The sequence below is a fragment of the Chlamydotis macqueenii genome, chromosome 1 (genome assembly GCF_036417535.1).
Source record: "Chlamydotis macqueenii isolate bChlMac1 chromosome 1, bChlMac1.mat, whole genome shotgun sequence".
Classification (NCBI taxonomy): Eukaryota; Metazoa; Chordata; class Aves; order Otidiformes; family Otididae; genus Chlamydotis; species Chlamydotis macqueenii.
In genome coordinates this window covers 100,424,374-100,449,127 of record NC_141556.1, presented here as the reverse complement: position 1 = coordinate 100,449,127, position 24,754 = coordinate 100,424,374, and the positions used below count along the sequence as shown (strand labels likewise).

Here is a 24,754-nt window from a genome sequence, read left to right as displayed (position 1 = left end):
TTTTCATGGGAAGATTCGGAGACATTGTCAACACAACCGAAGGCTGGAAAACTACATGGGGAGCTACAGGGAAAGAAGGAATGATTCTTCATATCTGGGATAATAAAGAAGGGAGGACATTAAATACATATCATAAGACAATCCAAAGGGAGCCAAGGAGAATGTCTTCTATGAAGTGGAAGCCAAATAGACGTGCACATTATTAGCTGATGCCAAGCCAACCAAGGACGAATCAAACAACGTGGGAATGAAGGACAAAGTGGTGGTCAGGCATTTCTAATAAAAATACTACTGTTGCACAAAGTACCAGAAAAATCTCACCAGCAAAACTGTGCATGGTTCTAGCCACCTTTGTTCAAAAAAGAATGAATTAGAACAGCATGAAGAACAGGCAAAGACAGCTGTAACTGTCATTGTGATCAGATATCTCTTGAATGACAGGTGAAAACAGCATGCCAAAACCCAAAAGAAGAGATACAACTCCTCCTACAACAGCAGGCTGGATAAAAACTGAAAACAGAAAGATGATATTAAGCTTTGGGATAACAACCACACGAGAATAAATGAATAAGAACCGACCACTAGTAAATGCAGCTTATAAACGCACTTTAATTTCATAGCACTGAAGTTCAGAACAACCTTACAATGGGGGGGATAATAAGGGAACACCACTTAACTAGATTTAAGATGAAAGCTGATCACTTTTTTATACAGGATCATAAGAGGCATTTGCTCATGGCAACAGAGCTCCTTCCCAACCCTGCATTCCAGTTACAGTCAGCACAGCCACTCGATGCAGTGTAAACAGTCTTAGCATATACCACTAACGGAAAGACTATTTTTTATATCAAGAACAATTAAAAGCAACCTTTCAATGCGAGTAAAGTTACTGTAAAATAATTTTCTCACCTCAAAGGATGTTAAGCCACTTGCTGAATGATAAACTGATTCTTCAACTGCCAATTTCTTGTCCTTTGAGGCTGATGGTAATTTCTCCCCTCTAACCCAATTCCTTTTGGAACAGAGTAACAAGTACTTAAATAATTCTTGAAGCCTCTTCACAGAACTACAATATAGATCTTTCTGAACTACTGCATTTATCTTTAACATAAGTCTCCAAAGGACATAACCCACATTACGGACTAATAGCCTGTAAAACTGAATTTTACAAACTGTAGCAGTTTTGAGCAATAAAAAATGGAATCAGTGAACTCAAGTTGCTGGCATTTTTTCCCTACCCTACACAGAAATGTGTTTATTTGTTTATTTTTTATATTTTAAAAATTAATGTACTTTTAAAAAGCATTATAACCTACTTGGAGTCTACAAATCTGTACACTTACAGTTAGAGAAGACATGTTATTGAACAAATGATTTTTTTTCCCTGCCAAACTAAACACCAAATTTTGTAAATTACAATATTAATGTAAGAGAGAGTCAGAGAAACTTGACTTTTAATCTTCTCTTCCTTGTTATTTTCTTCTCCTCTTTCTCATAAAAAAAAAATTTACTGTTCCATCTTATTATCCGAATAAAGGATAGCCCACTGCTATTTTAGGAGCTGTAGTTATAAATTGTATCACTTCACTGCAATGAAAATCATACTATGTTTCTTACAGCTGCATAAATAGATTTACTTCTGCTCAAAGAATACTACCTCCATGAAGCCCACCAAAAAGAATCTTATTTTATTCATAAAACATTTCATAGCAAGACTATTTCTTAATTTCTTTTCATAGTTTTCTCTTTAAAATAGATCAAAAACCTTCTAACATGCTCCATGCAGTAAGGGCCCCAAAATCCAAATATTCAAAATAATTTTTTTTTTGTTTTGCTGAATAACTGTGAAGTCAGCCCAAGCTAGTATCTGGCAGCTCAAATAATCAGGTCATTTGGAGAAAGTATTCACTGAATTCGGTGTAATTGCATCTTATTTGGACATAAGAACATCAGCTATCAGAAACAAAAGAATCCCTTGGGTCAGAGTCAAGCATCTACTATCACAGTTAAAAGTTTAAATACATTAGTGCAAAAGAATGAACAGTTCTTCAATCACTCTTTGCACACCTTAAATATTGACTCACTAACTTTTTCCTTTCCTAAACACAATATAAAAAAGACAACCCTTAACTAAGCAGATGCTTAACTGAAGGGTATTACGAAAAAGCCATTAGTAGCAGGACTTTTTTTTAAGATAGGAGTCCTTATGAATCTAACAAGTATATTACATGCTACAGTGAAGGAAAAAATCTCCAACCACAAATTGCTTTGTCAGTCTCATCTGACCTGGAGAGGTAGAGAATTCTGATTTGCTCAGATGGTGGCAATTGGTCTTACTCCGAGTATATATGAGCACGACACATAAACCTGTCACCTGCAAAGAGTCTTCTCCTTATACAGCTTATCAGAACACTTGACTCAAACCCAGTATTTACTTCAACCATTTTTTTATGTTTCAAAGGCAAAATAAAAATTCCTACAATAGAAAGGGGAAAAAACCTAACAAATTTCAGCTTAACAGCAATAACCAAAACAGACAATTCTGCTCAGCTTTCTCTTCTATTCCCAGTCTTTGATACTGTTTTGAGACACTTTGATATTAGTATCATTCACACCGCATACCATCAGCATGGTCTGGTAAATGTCTGGTACTTAGGTCTGAGACCAGTGATGCAGTAACTCCAGTTCTACCCGTTCCCTTTATGCCTTTTATATAAACCAAACATTGCACCTTTGAATTACAATGCATCCTTAATTTCATTTACATAACTAAATGCAGTTCCAGATGACTGACTTGAACCATCCTTGTTTGCAAATGGACATAGAGTATGTTATTTTTCTGCTGTGAAAAATTTTGCTACTTGGGGATTTTTTTCATCTGTTCCTACTTCTGGAATTTCAGGTTAATTAATGGGACCTTCCAACTTTGCAGAGTGAGTCCATTACATAAGTGAAATAATCTAATTCCACCAACACTGACACATGTAGTTATGAAACTCACTCGGAGCTGATAAGGAGGCTGTACAGACCACTAAATGTAAATTATCTGCCAAGAGAGCACATTGTCAACTCCTGTTCCGAGGTATGTGTACAAGTGAACAAGATACTTAGGCCAGACATCTAAATGAGGTTCTCAAAATTACCTTTTTTTTTTTCTCAAAAGGCCACATTTCACTTTTATTCAAATAACACGGAAATAATACTGACAGCTAAGGAGAGAAAACATAGAAAATTACCAGGATCTATATTAACGCAACCAAGTTTCAACTTACCATTTAGTGATTTTCTCAAAACCCAGCAGCTGTAGTGGGCTACTACCCAAGAACCTTGGTTTCTTATCTCTGACTAGATCAAAAAGTTTGAAACCATCTACCACATTTTGCAAGACAAAATAAATAAAAAGAAGTCTGCTTCAAGCTCTACTTCTGACTCTACCTCACAACATTTGGAAGTTTGGGTTTATTAAAACCTACTGGTATGTGCATTTGATTTCTATCACCAACCTTGGCTTGGCATCATTATAACCAAAATGGACGTTATAAAATTCTCATTCTCTATGGTGTCCCTTGCGTTACCTTCTTCAGTCACAGTTGATCTAGAAGCCATTGTGTTTTTCTGGGGCATTGTCTTACAGCGATAAAACTAATACATAGCATGCATATTCATTTTGTGATTTTTCTCTCTCTAGCTTTGGTCTTGGTTTTCTGGATACCCAAATGGTTCACCTGTCCTTTCCTACATCTCCCTTTAAGAAAGTCACAGTGCCTTTCATTGACACACAAGCTTATTTCTCCTAAATTTGCACACTTCAACAGTGCCTAGTACTGTTTCCCCTTGGAATGATCCTACAGAATGTGTCAGTGCAGAAATATCTGGGAGAACATCGACTATTCAGAGCTCCATTTTCACCAATGCAGATTTTGATGCTGAAATGATTTATCAATTCAAAATGGCACACCTCCACCTATGCCAGTTCACACACAAGGCTGGAGAGAACAAAACAGACGAAAAAAAATACAAACATACCATTATTTGGGTTTTTTTTTAAAAAAAAATATCATTACAAAGTTACAAATCAAAGAAAAAGGTTTAACCCCCTCTCAATTTCTAATCAACATACTTCCTTCCTCCATAAATGTTCTTTCCCTATCTAGGTCATTTAATTAAATGCAATGGAAAGCTTAGAATTCATTATAGATACGGTTGGGGGTAGGAAGAGACAAGTCTGAGTGAAACAGAAACATTCATAGCAAAATTCAGATTGCTTAGTGATGCGTGCTCCTGATTCACAGAATGATTGAGGTTGGAAGTGACCTCTGGAGGTCATCTTGTCCAATCCTCCTTGCTCAACCAAGGCCACGTAGGGCAGGTAGCCCAGGAGTGTGTTTAGATACCTTCTCAGTATCTCCAATGTGGGAGATTCCAAAACCTCCCTGGGCAACCTGTGCCAGTGCTCAGTCACTCTCACAGTGCAGTGTTCTTGAAAACCAAAAGCACCACAGTGCAGATGAGAAATACCACACGGTAGTGCTTCTCAAAACACACACCAAAAAGTGTTCAGATGGCACCTCCCATGTTTAATTTTGTGCCTATTGCCTCTGTCACTGGACACCACTGAAAAGAGCCTGGCTCTGTCTAAAGGCCTCTCAGAGCACCCTCCCTTCAGGTATTTATATACACTGATAAGATCCCTCTCAAGCCTCCTTCTCAAGGCCAAACAGTTCCAGCTCTCTCAGGCTTTCATCATAGGACAGATGCTCCAGTCCCTTCATCACCTTTGTGGCCCTTCACTGGACTCTCTGCAGTATGTCCCTGTCTCTCCTGTACTGAGCCCCAAAGTAGACACAGTACTCCAGGCATGGTCTCACCACTGATGAGCAGAGGGGATGGATCACCTCTCTTAACCTGCTGGCAATGCTTTGCCTAATGCAGTCCAGGATATCATTTGCCTTGGTGTTCTCATCCAGGTCTTTTCTGCCAAGCTGCTTTCAAGCTCAGTCGTTCCTAGCATATACTGATGCATGGGGTTGTTCATCCCCAGCTGAAGGATTTGGCATTTCCGTTTGTTGAACTTCATGAAGTTCCTGTCAGCCCATTTCTCCAGCTTGTCAAGGTTCCTCCACAAGGCAGCACGACCGTCTGGCATATCAGCCACTCCTCTCAGTTTTATGTCATCAGCAAGCTTGCTGAGGGTGAACTCTGCTGACAAAGAAGTGCTACACTCAAACTGCAAAAGTGAGATTTAAATCAAAAAAACAAAAAAGTACAGATACCAAACAATATTTAGTTCTTGAGCAGTAATAATAATACAGAGTTATTTTCCAAACCATTATTTGTAAAAGAAAAAGGTATTTATTGGAATTGAAAGGCAGAGAGGCAGACCTCCTGGGACTATTCAGTCACTTTTAGTTATGAACTGGAAAAGGCTTAAATTTTTGAAAAGGCCAATTGGGTGAAAAGATCACTCTGATAATCCTGTTCAGGGAGGTAAAAGTACTGTTCTGCATTAAAAACTGACTAGGAGTGTCGTAGTTCAGCCCCGATCAGGACCAGACTACGCAGTCTCTCTCTCACTCCCCCCACCCTCCGAGAGAATAGGAGGAGATGATATAAGAAAAAAGGCTCAAGGTTTGAGATAAGGACGGGGAGAAATCCTTAAAGTTACCATTACGGGCAAAACAGACTTGACTTGGGGAAAACTATTCATTTATTTCTAAAACTAGCAGGAGAATGAGACAGGGAACAAGATAACCTCTCCCCACCCCTCCCTCTTCCCGGGCTTAACATTATCTCTTCTACCTCCCCTCCCGAGCGGCACAGGGGGGAAAAAGGGAATGGGGGTTGTGCTCAGTTCATCACGCGTTGTTTTACGCTGCTGTGTCATCGTTGGGGGAAGAAGTCCTCACATTCTTCCCCTGCTCCAGCGTGGGGTCCCTCCCACGGGCCACAGTCCTTCGTGAAACTGCTCCGGCGTGGGTCATCTCTTCCATGGGGTGCAGTCCCTCCAGAACAGCTGTCCCAGTGGGCCCTCCATGGGCCACAGCCTCCTTCAGGCATTCACCTGCTCCTGCGTGGGGTTCTCCACGGGCTGCAGGTGGATCTCTGCCCCTCTGTGGACCTCCATGAGCTGCAGGGGGACAACCTGCTCCACCATGGTCTTCACCACGAGCTGCAGAGGAATCTTGGCCAGGAGCCGCGTTACTCCTCTCCCTCCTTCTGAACTGACCTTGGCGTCTGCAGCCGTTCCTCACAACAGGCTGGCAGACGCCTCTCAGGATCCTTTATACATCTTATTCACTTCTCATCTCCTCTCCACTTCTTGCAGCCAGGCCGGGCCGAGTTGGGCCCAGTTGGCTGCCCGGTGGGAGGCCAGAGGGTGAGGCCTGCAAGGCCCACAAGGCTCACGCCTCCCCCTTGATGCCCCCCGCTCAGCTGCTTCACATCTCTCCTTTTTTTTTTGTTTTCCCCTTCTTAAATACGTTATTGCAGAGGTGTTATCATGGGACATTCTGCTACCAATTGGCTTAGCCTTGGTCCGCCCTAGGCCCGGCCGAGTCCACTGAACAAAGGGGAGCGACTTCTAGCAGTTTCCTACAGAAGCTACCGCCTTAGGCCCCCCCTCACTAACAAAACCAGAACAAGGAAGTAAAATGAAACAGGAATAAACAGACAGATATTGTTGACAAAAACTATACAGCAAGACAAAACAATACTTTATATTAGAATCACTGTTTGATATATTTATTAAATGGAAAAGAAGTAAATAAAGACTACGATCCTCACTCTCTTCTCCCTTAGAAAGAACGCAAGTCAGGTACAACTATGCTTAAGTTGCAGCAGAGTAAAACAAGTATATGGAGGAAGGTAGGACAAAAATCAGTTTATGAATTATTTTGGACTCATCTAAACATTCAAGCAACTCAGAATTCCATATAACAAAAAAAAAAAAATTAAACATATTACGTTCTCCATAAGACAAAAAAGATTATAAAACATTCATCCCTCCAGGCTAAAGCCTGAACAATCAGATGAGCTATATGGTAATTTGTTCATTAACCTTTACAACATATGTACCGTGATCCACTCGAACTAAGAATGGAGGTACAAATGCAAATTAGGAAGAAGACTGACTGTTGTCAGTAAATTTTAACATTATCTATGTGCAGTTCTAAATGTCAACATCTAATCAAGCCTAATCTATTATTGATTTTCTTTTTTTGTTTTTGAAATATCCATCTGTGGCACCAATTTCAATCAGCTTTTATTTCTTGAGGCATACCTCTCAGGTATAAAATATATCTATCAGACTACAGCTATTAAAAATAATTTCCTAATTTGCTCTAATATGATGGAAACCCAGTAATGCTAGGGCTTCCGGACATTACTTAAAACTGGAACTACTTGTTACAAAATTACTAAAGAAAATTATTATTAGTAAAGTGAACAGACTAAACATTACTGGAACTTTTGATGTACTGTGGCAACAACAGGTGCACCATAGGAAAGGAACAAAATGGGAAACTAGCTATAAGCGTGACTGCCATTCTAACTACAGTTATGGCTCGTGTTACTCAACTCTCTCATCTTACAACTTAATTTTTTGCCTTTTCAACATTTTACAACCTAAAATACTCTATGTCAAACCCAATGTTTGAAGTGGACTTCTAAAAAAAAAAAAATTCAAATAAAACTGCTCAAACGAGCGAAACAAGGGAAAATATATTTTTCATCTTTACGTACGGAACTCACTCTTCTGTGACTTGAAGCATCTTGATAGACATTCACTGATGTCCTTTGCTATATGTTCACATTTACCCAAGCTGAACATGTTCACTATGGCAATTGAAAATTTTGGCTATTTGGAATTTTTAGTGCATTCATTCCATCCTTAACAGACTCCATGTATCAATAAGACTGTGCTGATACTGTTGCCACACAGCAACTAACCATACTCCATACTAAGACTGTGAGGCTGCAAAAGGTGGTCTTTTCATTGTGTCTTCTGGCTTCCAAGTCAACAAGTACAGAAAGCTTTCATCTGTATTCTCTCATCTCATTCAGATCTCAGACAGAGTTCAAAGACAAGGAAGACAAACAACCCAAATTAAATACAGTAAAATAGACAGAAGCCATCTAGTGGAAGAATAAGCTCAAAAAAGGTAAAAAGAGGAAAGGAAAGTACAACTGAAGTGATAAAAAGCACCAGAGCTCTTATGCAACGTAGAGAGGACAACCCTAGTGCATTACTTGAAAATTAGCTTCTTTTACTTGCAAGTTTCCAAATTCCTTTGCTGCTTAACATAATCTACTGGCAAGATGTATGCCTTCATTACTGTCTAATGCTTATGCCGTGGAAGATGGCATCTCTCTTGCCTTAAGTAATTCAGGTCACTTAGCAGAGGATTATACTGTCAATCTAAATAAACCATCATCCTAAGTGAATTATACTTGAAAAGGGAGAGAAAAAATTAACTTTTTAAAATACAAAAATTGCAGTAGGAAAGAAAAAATCATATTAGCTACATTTTTTACACTAGTGGGATTAGCAAGTCCCACACTTAAAAGTTAAAAAAAAAGCCAGAACTGAGTCACTATGGCCCACAGTCTACATCAAAGATAGCCGGTTCCCAGGACTGTGGGAGTCAAACAGCTCCATGAGCCTCTTGGCCAAGGCTTCTGCTGTGGGATTGAGGCCTTGACTTCAGGACGGCTGCTAAGAGACCAGGTACACAAAATGGGAAGGAAATTTCAGATCTTTAACCTGTGTGCTACAAATCCACCTTATTTGCATCCAACATTTTGACAAACTGAGTTACGATATATCACGGATTTTTAAAATAGGAACAAAATGTTCCTAGCAGAGAACAACTTAGTTATGTACAGGAAGAAAAAAGTAACAATGAATTTAGCTGAGGACTACACTGAAAACCAAAGTGTTATATCTACTTAAGCCACTACTTCAGAGCATATAAAAAATTAATTCTTTGGAATATGCAGTGGGTGTCATAAACTGGTCACTCAAGCTAAAAGCTTTGGCCTTTAACTCTTCTCCTTTGTTCAGCGGCTATAAAGACATAGAATGCTTGCTCAAAATAATACTGTGAAAAATAATAGTTTTGAAGAGATTCAACACTGAAAAAATAACCCTGCGTGCAGCCTAATGTTTGTACAGAGCCATGTACTAAACAACAAGAAATGTTAGACTGCTTCCAACCAGTAGCATTCATTTCTCTACACTAGGTGAGATGCCTTTTAGATAGCCTATAGAAAAAAATGGAGTATATGATAACATCATCATATTCATCTGCATCAAGAGGAACCATTACCATGACACAGAATACCATCTGATTTCCTGGTTGACTTTTACAATTCTAGATTTTTTCAGAAGCAATTTTTACACAACACCTCTCTCTAGCAGAACTTTTTTTTCCTTGTGCAGTGTACACAATCATTCCTCTTTCTTTGAATACAACACAGCTTTCTAACTTCCAATATACATCATTTTAAAAAGGCCCTTAACATGAGATGTTTCTCTATAGTTCTTAAGCAAATTAAGCTAATTCTTTATGAAATTCTTGATCTGGAAATCTATAATTTACTGATTTTTTTATCATATGCCAAAATCACAGAGTAAATATTCCTTCTGTTGTCTCAGCAGCAATAGAGTTTGGGTTTCCATCACATCTGATGGCAGTCTGAATGTGAGTTTGGCTGAGAAGCTCACGTGTGCCACACCTCTCATAACATTTCTTCATTCCTAAATACTAACAGTGTTCATACTTACCTAAATTAAATGTTGCTGTAAGAAATAAAGTCCACTAAACTGAATTATTAAATCTAACATAACCTTCTGAGTGGGTGTTCCTGCTGTATCATTCTGGCATGTATACGTTTAGCAACTTCAGTAATACAAACAAAAGCAATCTAACAGAGACAAAGGTTTTACATTTCCCTTACTTCCCCCTTTAAAGATCTTCAGCAGCCAGATGCAACAGAGTATGAAGGACTATGTGATTTTAGATGGTCCCACTTTGTTTAGCAGAAAGTGCTGGATTCAAACCACATTTTGAAATGTAAGTCCATCATTCAAATGCTTTTCATGCAACCAATTTCCAGCCACAAAAAATGGAAACACTACAGAAAAAAAATGGGTAGGTCTCCTTTCATACTTTTTTTTTTAATAAATCCAAACATATTTGAACAATTTAATTCTAAATTTTAGCAGAATCTTTCCTATAGAATTTGATTTTATTCCAGCAGCTTGAACCCCCTGGGAAAACTGACCTGGGAAATTTCAGAGAGATAATAACTTTCACCAAGATTAAAATGCTGGTGTGTTATTTTACAGAATGCTTTCTAATTCATTCTCTTATTCCTTTATTTTAAGCTAAGAAGCAACCAGCAGCCAGAGAATACAAATTACAGCACCAAGTGCACTCCAACCAAGGGTCCTCAGCCAAGACAAATCACTCATTACATGCATCAGTGATACTGTTTGCTATTATGTGACTTTTCCCCTTTTGTTCTAGGAGCAGAAGCCATTAAATGGATTGAGACAGTAGAGCTCCCAGTAAATACACCTTTTACTATGTACTCATTCTGTGTGTACCTTCACAGTGGTTTGTCACAGATGGTGCCTGCTGCCCACCTTTCTTTTTGCATAAAAGTGACACAGCACTGATTTTATACTAAGCTAAAACCTGTACAATTTAAAAAACCTGTTGGCATGAAGGAATGCTGTATCACAAATGCAGTTAACATATCTGTATATTAAAATGTTCACTCTGTATTGCTATCCTCATGTTAGTGCTTCTCAGCTAAGTATTGCCTATGCTCTCCAACAGAGCTGCACTGACCTAAGAGCAGCTACTGTGCACTTAGCCCTCATTAATCTGGCATTACTCTTTTTGGAGAACCTGTCAGCAAACAGTAGACATCTTCAAAGACTGTCTGGAATTCATTCAACTTAGAACAAATAAAACCACATCTCTTAAGAGGGAAAAACTCTATCAGCTTCTTACAAATCTACCTAAATACAAACCAAGAACTTCAATTAAATAAAGAGCATTACACCTCTAAATTCTTGTTTCTTCCTACAGATTTCAGGTAGAATCTTAAAGTATGAACACATACAACACAGGAGACAGTAGAAGAGGGGAAAAGGCAAAGCAGGTGAAAGGAGAGAAGAAAAAAAAGACCTTTTCCATGCAAGGAAAAGAAATCTGTGGACAGAGGCCAGCCCTGGTAACACATCTTCCCCTACAGAGCATCCTGGAGAGTGTGCGTGGGCTTCTCTGTGGCACCAGCCCCCCTCAACCCCCATGTTTTCCAGAAGAGTATTTCAAGCAACATTAACACCACAGTTAAGGAAATGTGAAGGGTCACGAAGCTGGTCACCAAGTGAACACAGTGTGGCCTTCTCTCGTGGGTAAGACAAACAAAATCAGGATTTAATCTTTTCTCAAAATTTCCATTTGTCTCCTTTGCACAGAGATAAATAACAGGAACACAGAACTTTGGAACAAGGTGTGGGGTTTGGCAGAGAAGTCTATGTGGAAGGAGTCAGGGATAAAAGCTTGAAAACAGATTTTATAATATCCTATTCCTTACAGACCTTCAGAGAACAGGAAAAAGATTAAAATCTACAGTTCTTTATTTTGATTCATCTTGTTTCAAGCCTATGCCTGACGCTCATACAGTTTATTCTATGTTGAGTTATATCATAATTTTTTCAATAATGAAATGTTTCTGAGGTTTTGAATCAAGATTTCAGAACTCCTGTTAAACGCAAATTTCACCTTTTTATATTTAGAGACAAAATACATTTAAAATAACCAGATTATTCTACAGAAAGGAGATTTTATTTTCAATCTAGATATAATTTCCACATTAAATAAATGTTTTTGAATGTTAAAAAACTGATCCTACTGGACTGTCAAAAGAAATGTCAATCAAGAATATTACAGCACTTTTTTAACCCAGTCTTAGTTTAAAGATTAAAATACTCCTACTTTCTTTAAATACACATAATTAATATTATGGCTCTATGTGTTTAAAATGTGAATAGATTCATAAAACAAAGCAACAGTATCTGCTGGCTTACAGGTTGAGGCATACTATGACATAATGTAAAATAATTGCTTAAAGAGCAGAAAACTACTCACACAGCATCACGAACCGGGAAAAAAAACCTACCCATGCATTGTTTGGGTGGTGCTTTTTTATTATCTATAAAAGTATTTAAAGTATCATAAAAATATCTTCTTTGATTAAAATTAATAAATCTCTAATTATTAAGTTACCACAATCATCAAGATATTCACCATCTTTATGGTTTTTTTTACAGGATGACAGAATTTAGTCCAAATGCAGAAATCCAAGACAATAAGTGACAGAAGTGCTAACATACAGAAGTATTATGTTGTGGGTGAGACAATTAAATCAGCAAAATCTTTGTACTGACTAGGAAAAACTTCAGGGGTTTTTGTTTTCAGTTTTGTTGGGACAGTTTTGGGTTGTTTTTTAATACAATGGATTAGCAAGCTTCAGATACCTATATAAAACATATAGTTGATTTAAAGTCAAGATTGGTCTCTAAGCTATGTCCTGTAATACATTAAAATTAGTATGTATATTACAAATCAATGCTGGAATAATTGAAGTGACTTCTCTTTAATGCCTACCCATTTTGAATAGACTTGTTCTTAGGTGTGGGAATGATCCATAGCCCACCTACACAAAAAAGAAAATGGTGTTTCAAGATTGATAATGAAAGCATCCTTGGAATTAGTATAAGTATTGCTGGAATAAATGCTAGACTGGAAGTCTAACTAAGGGGATTACAAGAGAAATGAACCAGTCAAAGATAATTTCACTGTTAATTTTACAGGATTTTGTGTGGTCTGGAAATATTCTGGCATCATTACAACAGAAGACAGAGCGATGATTGAGGAATAAGTACAGAAATGGACCAAAGCGTTTACAAATGCATTTTAAAAGCCCTAAAAATAAATAATAAATATAGATATCTCTCTCTCTAAGTTTTTAACAGGTCATAAAAACCTATTGCAAGTGAGACAAAACAAACATTACTAGAAAAATAATGAATTTTAAACAGGTTGTCAAGACAGAAATTTCACAAAACCAAAAATTATACGGAAGTGGCACTCAACAATTCAAAAGAAACATAAGAGAAAGGGCTGGGGAATAATTTTCTCACAAAGTTGAGTAAGTTGATTTGTACAGACTAGAAAAAAATCCTACAAACAATTTCATGTTTTTATCATGCAAGAGAAATCTTCTTTTCAGTAGTAATTATCAGTTCTAACACCTTATCATAATGTTAGAAAGCATATCAACTTCTGAAGATGTATTGCTCACAATAGATAGTTTTTTGTTGACCTCTCCTGTATGATAACATGGTTTCCAGAGGTCAGGATAGATTTTGGACAAATAATTTATTTCCCTACTTGTCTATTTCTGTGCTATTTATCATTCTATCTCTCTGTCACAGAGTTCAGCAAGTTAAGGGGCATAACAAACAAAAAGCCAGCCGCTTCTTTGTGTCAACGTCAAGTTAGAAAAATCCAGTGATTCTAATGGAAACACTCCATCTTACACAAAGCTGGAATAAGAGTATATCCTAACATAGCTATGCTATATTTGGATACAAGAACAGTAAAATGCTTCTCACACTGCAGATGTGTATCAGTTTCTAAATACTGCTAATTAGTTAAAAGAGATCTTAAACATGTTAGGCTTTTCATTTAAAAAAAAATCAGCCAACAAACTGGATATTAACTTACTCTATATCTTAGTGACAAACAATTCACTGAACTTTTAGACTTTTCCAGAATTCTCAAATGAAAAGTCTAACATCAGATACCCTAAACAAAGTCTCAAGTAGAGCTCATATCAAAGTAATTAGATCTAAAAATATGTACCTGGAAACACAAAGAAGACTTCCAAAAGAAAAAAAAATAATTTCCTGCATGCTTTTTCCTTCTTTTATTTGTAAACTATTTGACTTGCCAAAAGCCATGTTGTCTGGCCAAAAATTAACTGTTAAATTCACAGGAGGATAAGAATGGTCATTCTGGATGAAACCCAAGGTACAGCTGATCCAATTCTGAAGGCCAGTTTGAGAGCTGCCACCAGCAGACGCTCTGGAAAGCACCTCAGAAGAGCAGGTAGATGCAGTATAGTCATGCACCCTGCACTAATGTCAGTCTGGTTTCTAGGAGCTATGCTGGCTTGTATCCTGATGCAGGCAAGATGCTGGCTGAAACCAAAACCAGTGATCTCTGAATAAATCATGAGAAGAAAAAAAACCCCACTGCTCACTAACTGTCAACTATTCTCTTCAGTTTGTTCTCCCATACTTCCTCATAACATTTAGCTTACATTTTGACTTGCCTCCTTTTCTCAACAAGGCCAAGCTGTATGCTTTTGGAAACCCTTTTATTCCTCTGTGGTGTTGTCACGCTCTCAAATTACATGAAAACTACTGTACTGACTTGGTTTTGAACTCTATCTGCTTAAGCTATACATTTTTTAATTTTTAATATTTCCACACTCATTTGTCCAAAACAAATTAACAGACTATCCAAACAGCACTCAGTACTGCCAAAGACAACACCAGGAATACATCATGAAGCATTAATCGCAAATCTGTTAATCTCATAGTTATGGCACACAAATCGATGCTTTTGGATAACAAATCATTTCATGCATATCTACAACTGCAGAGGTTCCAAAGTTTTCATTAGCGTTCAAGTCTATATGGATGAGGGACACATAGGTAAAAATATTTTTTTAAATTTCTTAATTGCTTGAAAATAAAATATTATTTTGTTCATTACTTTATCTGCACACTTGAAAGGGAATGACACACTTCTACTGCAATGGTTTTGTTTATTTAATTTTCTCATTTTTCCATAATGATGTAAACACTCACAAAAAAAAAATTGCTGGACAACTGAACAGCAGAATCCACCAGGATCTACCAGATCCATATAAGCAACAGCACAGCCTTCTTCACAGAACCTTAAGTCCTCAAAGTAAGAGACATCCTCTAGCAGTAAAACATCAGTCTCATTCAGAGAGAAGTTCGGTCTCTACAGACACCTAGTCCTTGGTCTCCTTATTGCTACAGGAAAATTCTAACTGCTGAATTCGGAAAGAGTGCTTCTCTGTGATGGACTGCATAAATATGTTAATAAAAATAAACCAACTTCTTTGAATAACTCAAGGTCATTAGCAATCCATCTGAGATTTTAATACCAGAATCAAAAATCTTTATTACCTACTTCAAGCTACCCAATTTACATCAAGTATAATCATTGTGAAAATAAAGGCTATACAAATTTCTGAACTGACACTTGACATTATTTGTTACCTCTTTTTTTTTTTTTTTTTTGGTAAAAGGAAGAAAATGAAGTAGGTGCCTTTTAGAAGGAAGCATAAAAAGACCAACCTTGCATAACCTGACAAGATGTATCAATACCTGGTAACTGAAAAAGCTACAACTTCCTTTTACAGTTCACTGATAGACACGACACATTAAAAACTCTGCAAGCTCTATAGTTTACTTCAGAAATTAATCGCCTGGTGACACACAACGGCAGATGCAGTTTGAAAGAAGCAAGGGTACAAAAATTCTTTCCAGTTTACGTATATGTGGTAACATACATGCATGCATGCATGCTTAGCACAGGACACTGTCAAACTGTTGCCTTTATCTTAAAAGCTCATACATGTTTTGCACACAGACTTCACAGCTCAGAGGCTATTACCTGTATTTTTAGGTTTGAGAGTAATTGCCCAATTCATCATGTTCTGGCAACCAAACAACAAACCTACAACAGAGGCTGAAATTTTGCATAATAATGCAACTTGTTCATAACTAGATGTCATGAACAACTAATGAAAATTTAGACGAACATGCAAGCACTCACCCTACACCATAAACTGAGGCTTATGTTTCAAGTAGTTCTGTTTCAGACCACAGTGGTACATTGTTCCTATGCAGCTCCATGGCCTTGCCTACCTACAGGGTTTTCCTTAGCAGTAAAAAACAGCCTTTGACATGTTGATAATTTGTTTTGGAACTTACCACTCCATTAAGATGAGTAAGTTCACTTCCCTGTCAATATTATTGTTTGTTAAGACACCACACATTGATTTACTGGGTGAAGAATGACAACCAAGAGTCTTGGAACTATATAAAAAAATATGTCTTTCTGTTTGAGGAAAACAAGCAAAAAGATTAATCCCAACATAGTAATAGCAATGATTTATAAGACTGGAGCATATTAATTCTCTGAAAATCCCTCTTGAATAACAGGAAATAAACAACTAAGAATGAAGTGGAAAGGCCGAGTTTACAGAGTCAAATTAATAAACTTATTCCTCTTCCACCTTTTTTCCTCCAAACAATCAAGAAACCCAAACAAAACATTCCTTTGCAATTTAGTATTAATGCTGGTATGTTTGTAAGTGCAAAATAGAAGATCAAATATAGCTGACAGTAGAGCCAAGCTAAGTTATAATTATTATAATCACTAGTGAAAACTCAACAATAATTACTGCAAACATGTTTCCAAGATGTACATTCTGAAAATATCACCTTATGAAAATTCAAGAGAATTTTTTTTTTTCTGTTAACTGCACAGGATTTTAAAAAATTCTTCACAGCTGGGATTCCAAACATTAGTAATTAGCATTTCAATCTTGCACATGTAAGTGTTTACACAATGGGTAACTTGTTTATTGTACTAATTTTCTTTCATCCAATTCTTGCATTTAGAGAAGGTCACCATTAAAAGTAGACTCTCTTGCTAGCATTTTGTTAATCAGATGGGGTGTGCGTTCTGAAGCACCTGTATTAATTCAGTAAATTTTCAGTTCACATATGTTTTGTTGAGTTACACTTATTATTTGACTTCTATGGCACAATGACAGGACCAAAGATAAGAGGTTGCTCAGAAAGAGAAGTTATTCAAGAAGTTAGGCAATTCATCAGTACTCCATGCAGCCAGTACCTCAATACCTGAACTTGCGGGGAAAAGTTACGTCAACATCAAAAAACCACTTCATCCTTGACAGACTCTTCTCTGGGCTAAACTGTTTTGGTAACTAATTCCCTCATTTTTCATCTGCTTTTAAAAACGCTATTTAAATATTACTAGTTCAACCCCAGGAATATAAAATACTAGTTTAGAAACCTAATCTAACCTGCATTACTTAATAAATATTCTTTACCTTTGATGCGTATACTGTGTCTTGGTTATTCTATAACACACGCAAATGGATTTTTTTAAGCGACATTCATGTGCCTTGTTAGGCCTTGCAGTAATGTAGCAGACATCAGCATGAGAGTTCTAGGTCACTAACGAGAGTGAAAAAAGGAAAACTGTTGTGCTACTGTGAAAATCTGATGTCTTCTAAGACATGAGTAAGCGCAAAACCTAACAAGAGCACTGATATGACTGTATGTTATACAACTACAAACTGAAATTGTTCATTATGTTTAGTGTAGAAGAGATAAAGGAATAATACCAAACTTGGAATGTCCCTGCCATAACTGACCCTGGTTGCTCAGGGTATTTGTGGCCGTACTACCATATTTTCCTATTTTCTAGATATTTTATTCTCTCTTCTTACTGTTACCCATATGGCTACAATGAACACTGAAAATGGATTGTAAAACAGAAGTGCAAAAGTATATGAACTATATATTTGATAGTAGCCCATGACTAAAACCAGTTTATTTTCCCTGATCATTACATTCCACATGGCCGTTTTCGCCCTTCCTTTCAATTACAGTAGGTAAAATAATTTCTGTCAAAAGCAACATTTAGAGCTACCAGTTCCCATATTTTCACTTGGGTCACACACAAATCCCATAACACGAAAGCTAAATCATACAAAAATAATACCAAAAGTAGGGAAGACTACTAATATAGGAATAGATACATCCTACGTCCTCGACAACTTAAGTAGACAGACGTGCATTAAGCAAACAGTTACGGAAATGCTCTGCTTCTATCCAGATGTTCAATAATGTATAACACGATGTTTCACAATCAGTTATGGGGTTTTTTTCAGTTCTTCCTAACAAAATTAGATATCCTCTGGATGTGCTATGCATTTTTATTTTTATTTTTCTAAATGAGATTATTCCCTTCCTAATCCAGAAGCATTTTTTTCTCAAACGCACGCATTACAACCTAAAGAATTAAACTACTGTCTTCGGTAAGACCTGATGAGCATGCACCTGTGACAAACACTTTAAATGGGATTTTTTTTTTTTTTTCGGACAATCAGACCGTAGCACGTAAAAATTCGGCGTTGAGGACAGTCAGGCACCTTTGAACAGTTCGCGGACAAGCAGCGATTTCTCTTAACGCGGGGTGGTGAGCTCTCTCAAACCCATTCTGAAGGTGCTCTGCGTTTGGCAGGAGTCAAGTAAAACCTTAAAAACCGCATTTCGGATAAAAAGATGCTACCGCCCCGTCTCACCGGGAGGTAACTTTCGGTCACCGGCTGTCGGGCAGCCCTGTCACAGACCCCGAGGCCACGGGTGACCGTGAGCGCCCGCGGGCGCCCCTGGATCTCCCCCGCTATCTCGCCGCCCGCGGGGCCACTCGGCGGGGGACGGCACCTCGCCCCTCCCGGGGACGCGGCCCCAGGAGGGAGGCAGGCAGCAGAGCCCCCCACCCCGTTTCGCTCTCGACACGCACCCAACTTTGGCCAGGTTGCGGGCACAGGCGGCAGGAGAGGGTGACCGCCGGGCGCGGTCCGGCCCCGCACTCTCTCTGCCCACTCAGCGGCCGGCGGGAGCACCGCACCCGGAATCCCGAGCGCCCCAACGCCCCCCCACCCCGCTTCCCCCAGGCCGGGAGGCGCCGGCGCTGCCGGGCGCAGGTGAGGGGCCCCCTTCCCGCCGGCCCCTCGTGCCCCGCGGCCGCCGGAAAGTTGGAGGGAGCCCGCACCGCACCCCCGCGGCCGCCCTTACCGTGATTGCTGGCGACGTGACCGGCGGCGGCGGCAGCGGCGGCGGGGCGCGCTGTCAGCAGGGGGAGGAAGAGGCCGACTCTCCAGAGCAATCCCCTCACCTCGCAACACCCCATGGCTGGTACCCGCCGAACGCCCCGCGTCCTCCTTCAGGCCAGCGGGGAACGCCGCCGCGGCTCCCCCGCCCGCCGCCCCGGCGGGGTCCGGCGCGGCCCGGCGGGATGCGTTGCCTGCGCGGGCCGGGGCGGGCGCATCCACCAGCGGCGTCCCGGGGCACGGCGGTGGCCGGGAGGGCGAGGGTGGGCGGGGGCGCCGGGACCCCCGCCGTTGCCGCTCTGCCGCGAGGGGCGGCGGCGCTGGGAGCGCGCCGGCAACTTCGAGGCGGCGGCGGGGTCGCGCCCCGCTCCCTCCGCCGGCTCCGGCCGCTGACACCTTCAGCCCCGCAGAAGGGTCCTCCGCAGCTTCAGCAGTCTCCGCCGCGGGAGCAGCCTCCTCCCGCGTCCGCGCCGCACGGCCCCCCGCATCCCCGGCCGGCGGCAGCGCCGAGGGGCTTCAGTTTTCCACGGCGGAAGGTCTCGCCCCCGGCGCCGAGCTCCCGAGGCGGGAAGAGAAGGAGGGCCGGGCGCCTCCTCAAGCTCCCGAAGGCATCGAGGAAACTTGCGGGGCGGCGGCAGCGGCACCCCCGGCCCCTCCGCCGCGGTCCCCGGCTGTGCCGCTGCCCCCTCTCAGTCTGTGTCTCTCCCCCTCTGCCGCGGAGCAATCAGAAACCGGGCGGCTCCGCTGTGATGTTCGCCGCTCCCTCCCGATTTGCGTGCCGAGCGGCCGGCCGCCGGCTTTGGTGGATTGTTGGTTTTGGTTTTTGTTGGGGTTTTTTTTTTTTCTTTTTTTCCCCGGTGCCGCCGCTTCCCCGCCGCCCGATCTCCCCCCTCCGGCGCGGCCGCGGGGGCCGCCCCGCTGCGCCCAGCCCAGCAGGTGCCGGGTCCGCCGGGAGGCCCGCGCGGCCCCGCGCCGGGGGCGCTCCGGCACACGCGCCCCGCCAGCAAGCGGGCGGCCCGGGAAGCGGGAGCGGGGCGGAGGGGGGTGGGTGGGTGGGTGGGTGGGTGGGGGGGCGGGGGAGGGAGAGCCGTTGGAGTGGCGGCGGCGGCGGCCCCTCCTTAACCGCCCTCCTGAGGGGAACGCGGAGGTGCGGGGCGGTGCGTGAGGCAGGCGAGGAGAAGCGCCCCCTCGCCTTGCCGCTGCCGGCAGCCCGCGGGTCAAGTGCGGCCGGTTCAGCGCTAGAGGGGGTTCGTTGACAACGGAAGGGAAGGGAAAAAAAAAGCGCCCGGGCCGAGCGGTGGGTGCCGCTCGGGAAGGGCCGCTGCGGCGGCGGGGATTCGCTGGCGTTTAAAGGCGCAGAGGGGGCGGGGGCTGCGCCCTGCCTTGGCGGCGTGGGCCCGAGTCCCGGTCTCCACCCGCAGGTAGCGGCGTGGGCGTCCCGCAGGAGTCAGTGACCGGTGCGAAAGGCGGTGGCTGCCGGCTGGGCCCCGCTTCTTAAAGTTACCCCGAGCGGGTGGGGGTGTGGTGCGTCCACACATTGGGAGAGAATCATATCCATATTTCTCAAATATGAGTTCCTAAAATCAGGTGACTGAATCCACACGGAGGAGGACAAGGAAAAAAAAAAAAAAAACAAAACCCAAAACAAAAAAAAACCCTGTCTGATTCCCAAGGCTTCTGAGTGTCCAAAAATCCCGTTGAAGTCAATGGGTAATGCAGCTACAAGATCCTGCACCAGAGAATATCAAAGTTCCTGCTGAGGTGCCTAAATAGATATTCAGAGAAGCTATTTATGGAAACGATTACTTTGTAATGCAAGAATAAAGACTATTTAAAAAAATATTCATTATTCAAATAAGGTATTCAACAAGCAAAGCCAAAACCAGCAATAAGTATCTGGGGTTTTTTAGAGGGATTTTTTTTCAGATCACGGCGGGCCTACAATGATGCAATATTTCCCATATTTAGCTGTATTAACAATGTCCTGTAAGGAAATGAACCCTTATTGAAAAAGAAGGTTAGCAGAAAAACTTCAGGAAATAGATACGAATAGTGAAATAGTCATTACTATTTTGCCTTAGTTTCACAGGGGACGTTAAAGGAGAAAGTTCAGTTTTCAGAATTTGGTGGTTGGACTAGATAACCTTTAAAGGTCACTCCCAACCCAAACTATTCTATGATGCTGTGATTCTCTGTGTTACAACACTCTTCTGTTTTAGAATTAACATGGTCAAAAGGAAAGTAGCACTGACATTGCAAGGTTGGCTTTTTGGGGTAATGGGTGAGAATTCAGATTTTTCTTCTGCTTTCTTGGTTCAGTAGTAAGATGCTTCCCAACCAGACAACCAGAAAAAAAAAATAGTGCAGGACATCATATATAAATATCCCCAAAATTAAGATGAGTCATTTGGGCCCCAGGCATTATCAATACCACTGCTTGTCTGCAGCCTCTGAAAAAGACTTTGTGTGTGTTAATGCAAAAGGGCGACAGGCACGGCAAGAGCAAACTTGAGATTCCTTCCCTCACGTCTGCTGTTGCATGATGCAGATTTGAGCTTTTTATGACAGGTTTTCTTCAAACAGCCCTAGTAAGGCATGTATAAATATGCTTATATGTGTGCGTGCACTCTCCAGATACTGATGTGCACTTGTGCATCTCCATGGCTGCCTGCATACATGCCATATGGGCACGCTGCACATTATCCGTCCTTACTGGCCATTAGTGAAGCCAAATTAGACTTCTTCAAGGAGCTTAGAAGGTCTGACTTACCATGTCTTTCGCTTTTTCGTGTCATGTCAGTCTATAGCGGAATGCAAAAAGAAGTCAGTGAAAGGTGTGATAGGAGAATAGACAAAATCTTTTTTATGTTTCCTCTCCCATGCAAACCACAGCTTTGCCTCCTGGTAGCCTTGAACCCCACAAGCCACAGGAAACGGTGAGGTAATGAAACAGCTGAAAGGGGTGGCATCTTCTCTAAAGTGTCCCTTCACCAACTTTTAACTGGCTACAGAATTTCTAGGGGAACAACTTTGAAAAAACATCCCTCATTCCTCTACACACAGATTAAATTTTTATAACGTTGTGTATTATCATGAATTCCAAATTAAATCTTAACCACTGTGCTTTAATCTTTCAGATGTATGCAAACATGCTAAATGTAACAGAGGAAAGCAAAAATATTAAATATAAAAAAGTACAGGCCTGTTAGTATACTCATTTTTTTCCTGAAATTTAAAGCCACTTAGTACTGTAAACAGTGCAGCTATAAATTTTGTAAGGGATTATTGCAGCAGGAAAAACAAAGAGGAACCGCAGTTTGAGTACCTTCATACTCAGACTTCTAGAGTGTATGTTTTTGTAGATGCAAGGAAATCAATATATTCCCGTTCTTAAACAATAATTTTGTCTGTCCTGGGAACAGAAAAAATGCCTATTCTATTTTCATAGTTATTTTCTTAGATAGAGGGATCATCTTTCTATTAAAAACAAACAGGAAAGGAAATATAGCATAGGCACAGAATTACGTGTGATAGGCTGTCCTTTCTTCTTTGGTATGTATACATAATTTATCTTCAATGTACCGTGATTGTGTTAATTATAATAAAACTATGACTTCCTGTAAAAAATAAAAGGCATTCCTTTTTTTTTTAATTAAAATTCCCCATAATATAGCATTGTATTGTGTTTTAGTCCTCTAAGCCATCATTCACAGGTGTATGTGGTTTAATGTGATCAAAATAAACATTTTAATTAAGACAGCATTGACAAAGAACAGATTTACAATAAATTTAAAACACATTTTCTATGCAGCATTCAATAGGAATCACTGATTTGGACCAAGACACCTGCATTAGGTTTTTTTAGAAGAGTAACACTCACACATACTGACCTAAACTATAACATGTATACTAAGAACAAATATAATGTAATATTGATCCCATAAAGACTGAGCCAATAGCTTTTTTTTTAGTGAATAGATGAAGTGCGGATTTGGCCGTCTAACCAGAAGTTAACCTTTTAATGGTATATCTCTTATTCAGGGTTCTAAATTACACTTTGCTATAGAACTGAAAATTAATTCCCTTTTGCTGTACATGATATTCTTGTTTCTGTAGAATTATACACATTATACACAGGTTTTTTGTTTATTACCATCCTTAACATATTTAGTGACAGGTTGACACTACATCACTACTGACACTTTTCCTTCTTCCTGCTGTAGTCCCCAAATATGCATATGGTTTGTGCAGCAATTCACATGAAGTTTTTTAAAGTATTTGCAGATTTTGACAGTTTTCTGTGTCCAAAAACACACACAGACCTCGAGCATCAAGGGAAAAAATAGAAGGTTCATAAAGTTTGAGGCTTATTACCTCTTCTATTATTGATACAAAAAAAAAAGTCAATGAAAGAAAAAGGGATGATAGTCAAAAAGAAAACTATGTAGTCAACGAAATCTTGTAGAAAGATAAGCATACTGAAGCTAGGCTGAATAAGTATTTGAATTCTGATGTTTAAAATATTATTCGAATTACAGAACTAACATAAATGGTTTAGTCATGAATTTAATATGCTGCAGAGTATTTTGTTGTAGGCAACGAGTCCTACATGTGCAGGATCCAGGAAAGTCATTTGCCAAGTCTTGCCTGTTAATTATGTGAGTTATGTTACTAGATTACTTTTTTTTCTTCTCAGCTGGCTTGTATATGGTATGGACCTATTCTATGCACACTAATTCTAATACTGTGCACTGTGTAAGAAGGTGCAATTTAATTAAGTGACAATGAACAAGTTATACTGAACAATGTTTTAGGGAAATTACTGACAAAATGTGCAGTATAGTAGATTCATCCTCATCTGGTTATGTGCACAAGCTTTGAATCGCCTCAAATTATTTTTGCACTAGAACTACTGAATCAGGATTATAAGATTATACAGTGTACAAGATCATAAAATGTTACACATTATTTCAAAGTTTACACGTTACAGTTACAGAAAAGCCTATACAACAACCCTTTCTTAATCTCCAGTATTTCCTTTTGCATTTCCATATTAATTTATAAAATAAACAAAATATCCAAATTTTTTAAGGGATGATACAGGCAAATCAGTTGCTGTGTTTTTCACTTGCAGTTTCTTCAAATAAATCTAATTATTTTGACTAATAGGCAAAGCAAAAGATACAGTCTAAGAAGTTTATATTTACAGGAATGTCTAATAGTGATAGAATTGTCCTGGAAATCTTTCAAGAATAACAAATTGCTTGGCAGTGAATATTTTGAATATTTAAATTTAGTGAGTAAAATCTTGCTGCAGAAAGGCAAAGGGATTCCACATAGAGAAAGCAGAATGAATTAAATCACAGATCCTGAAGGAGAGGAATTGAACATCTAGACCACAAAAATAAATATTTTGGCCTCACTGATGATGGAGGAGCCAAAATTTTCCTCCTAGTGTTGGCAGAGGTATTGTCAAAGATGTAGGTATGACTGTGGTTTAGTAAAACATCTGAATTAAAATGGGAGAGAGCAGAATTGCATGCTAATCAAACTTGGGAGTCCAAGACAGGTAAGCTTTTATCCATCTCAGCCAATTAAATCATTCCAGCTGAATTAATTGCAAATTGAGTTGGGTCTCAAAATGATAAAATAATTTTATTCACCAACAGAATGCCTTGGAAAAAAAAAAGAGGAAAAAAAC

General features: G+C 40.1%; 1 protein-coding gene across 2 annotated transcripts in view; it reads right to left on the bottom strand.

The window, feature by feature from the left end:
- Positions 1-19,133, bottom strand: part of EPHA6 (EPH receptor A6) — a 535,028-nt gene extending 515,895 nt beyond the window's left edge. For both annotated transcript variants that reach the window (XM_086763129.1, XM_086763139.1), the window contains exon 1: positions 19,019-19,133. In XM_086763129.1, the coding sequence (XP_086619255.1) occupies positions 19,019-19,133 (115 nt within the window). The remainder of the gene's footprint in view (positions 1-19,018) is intronic.
- Positions 19,134-24,754: the final 5,621 nt, after the last annotated feature.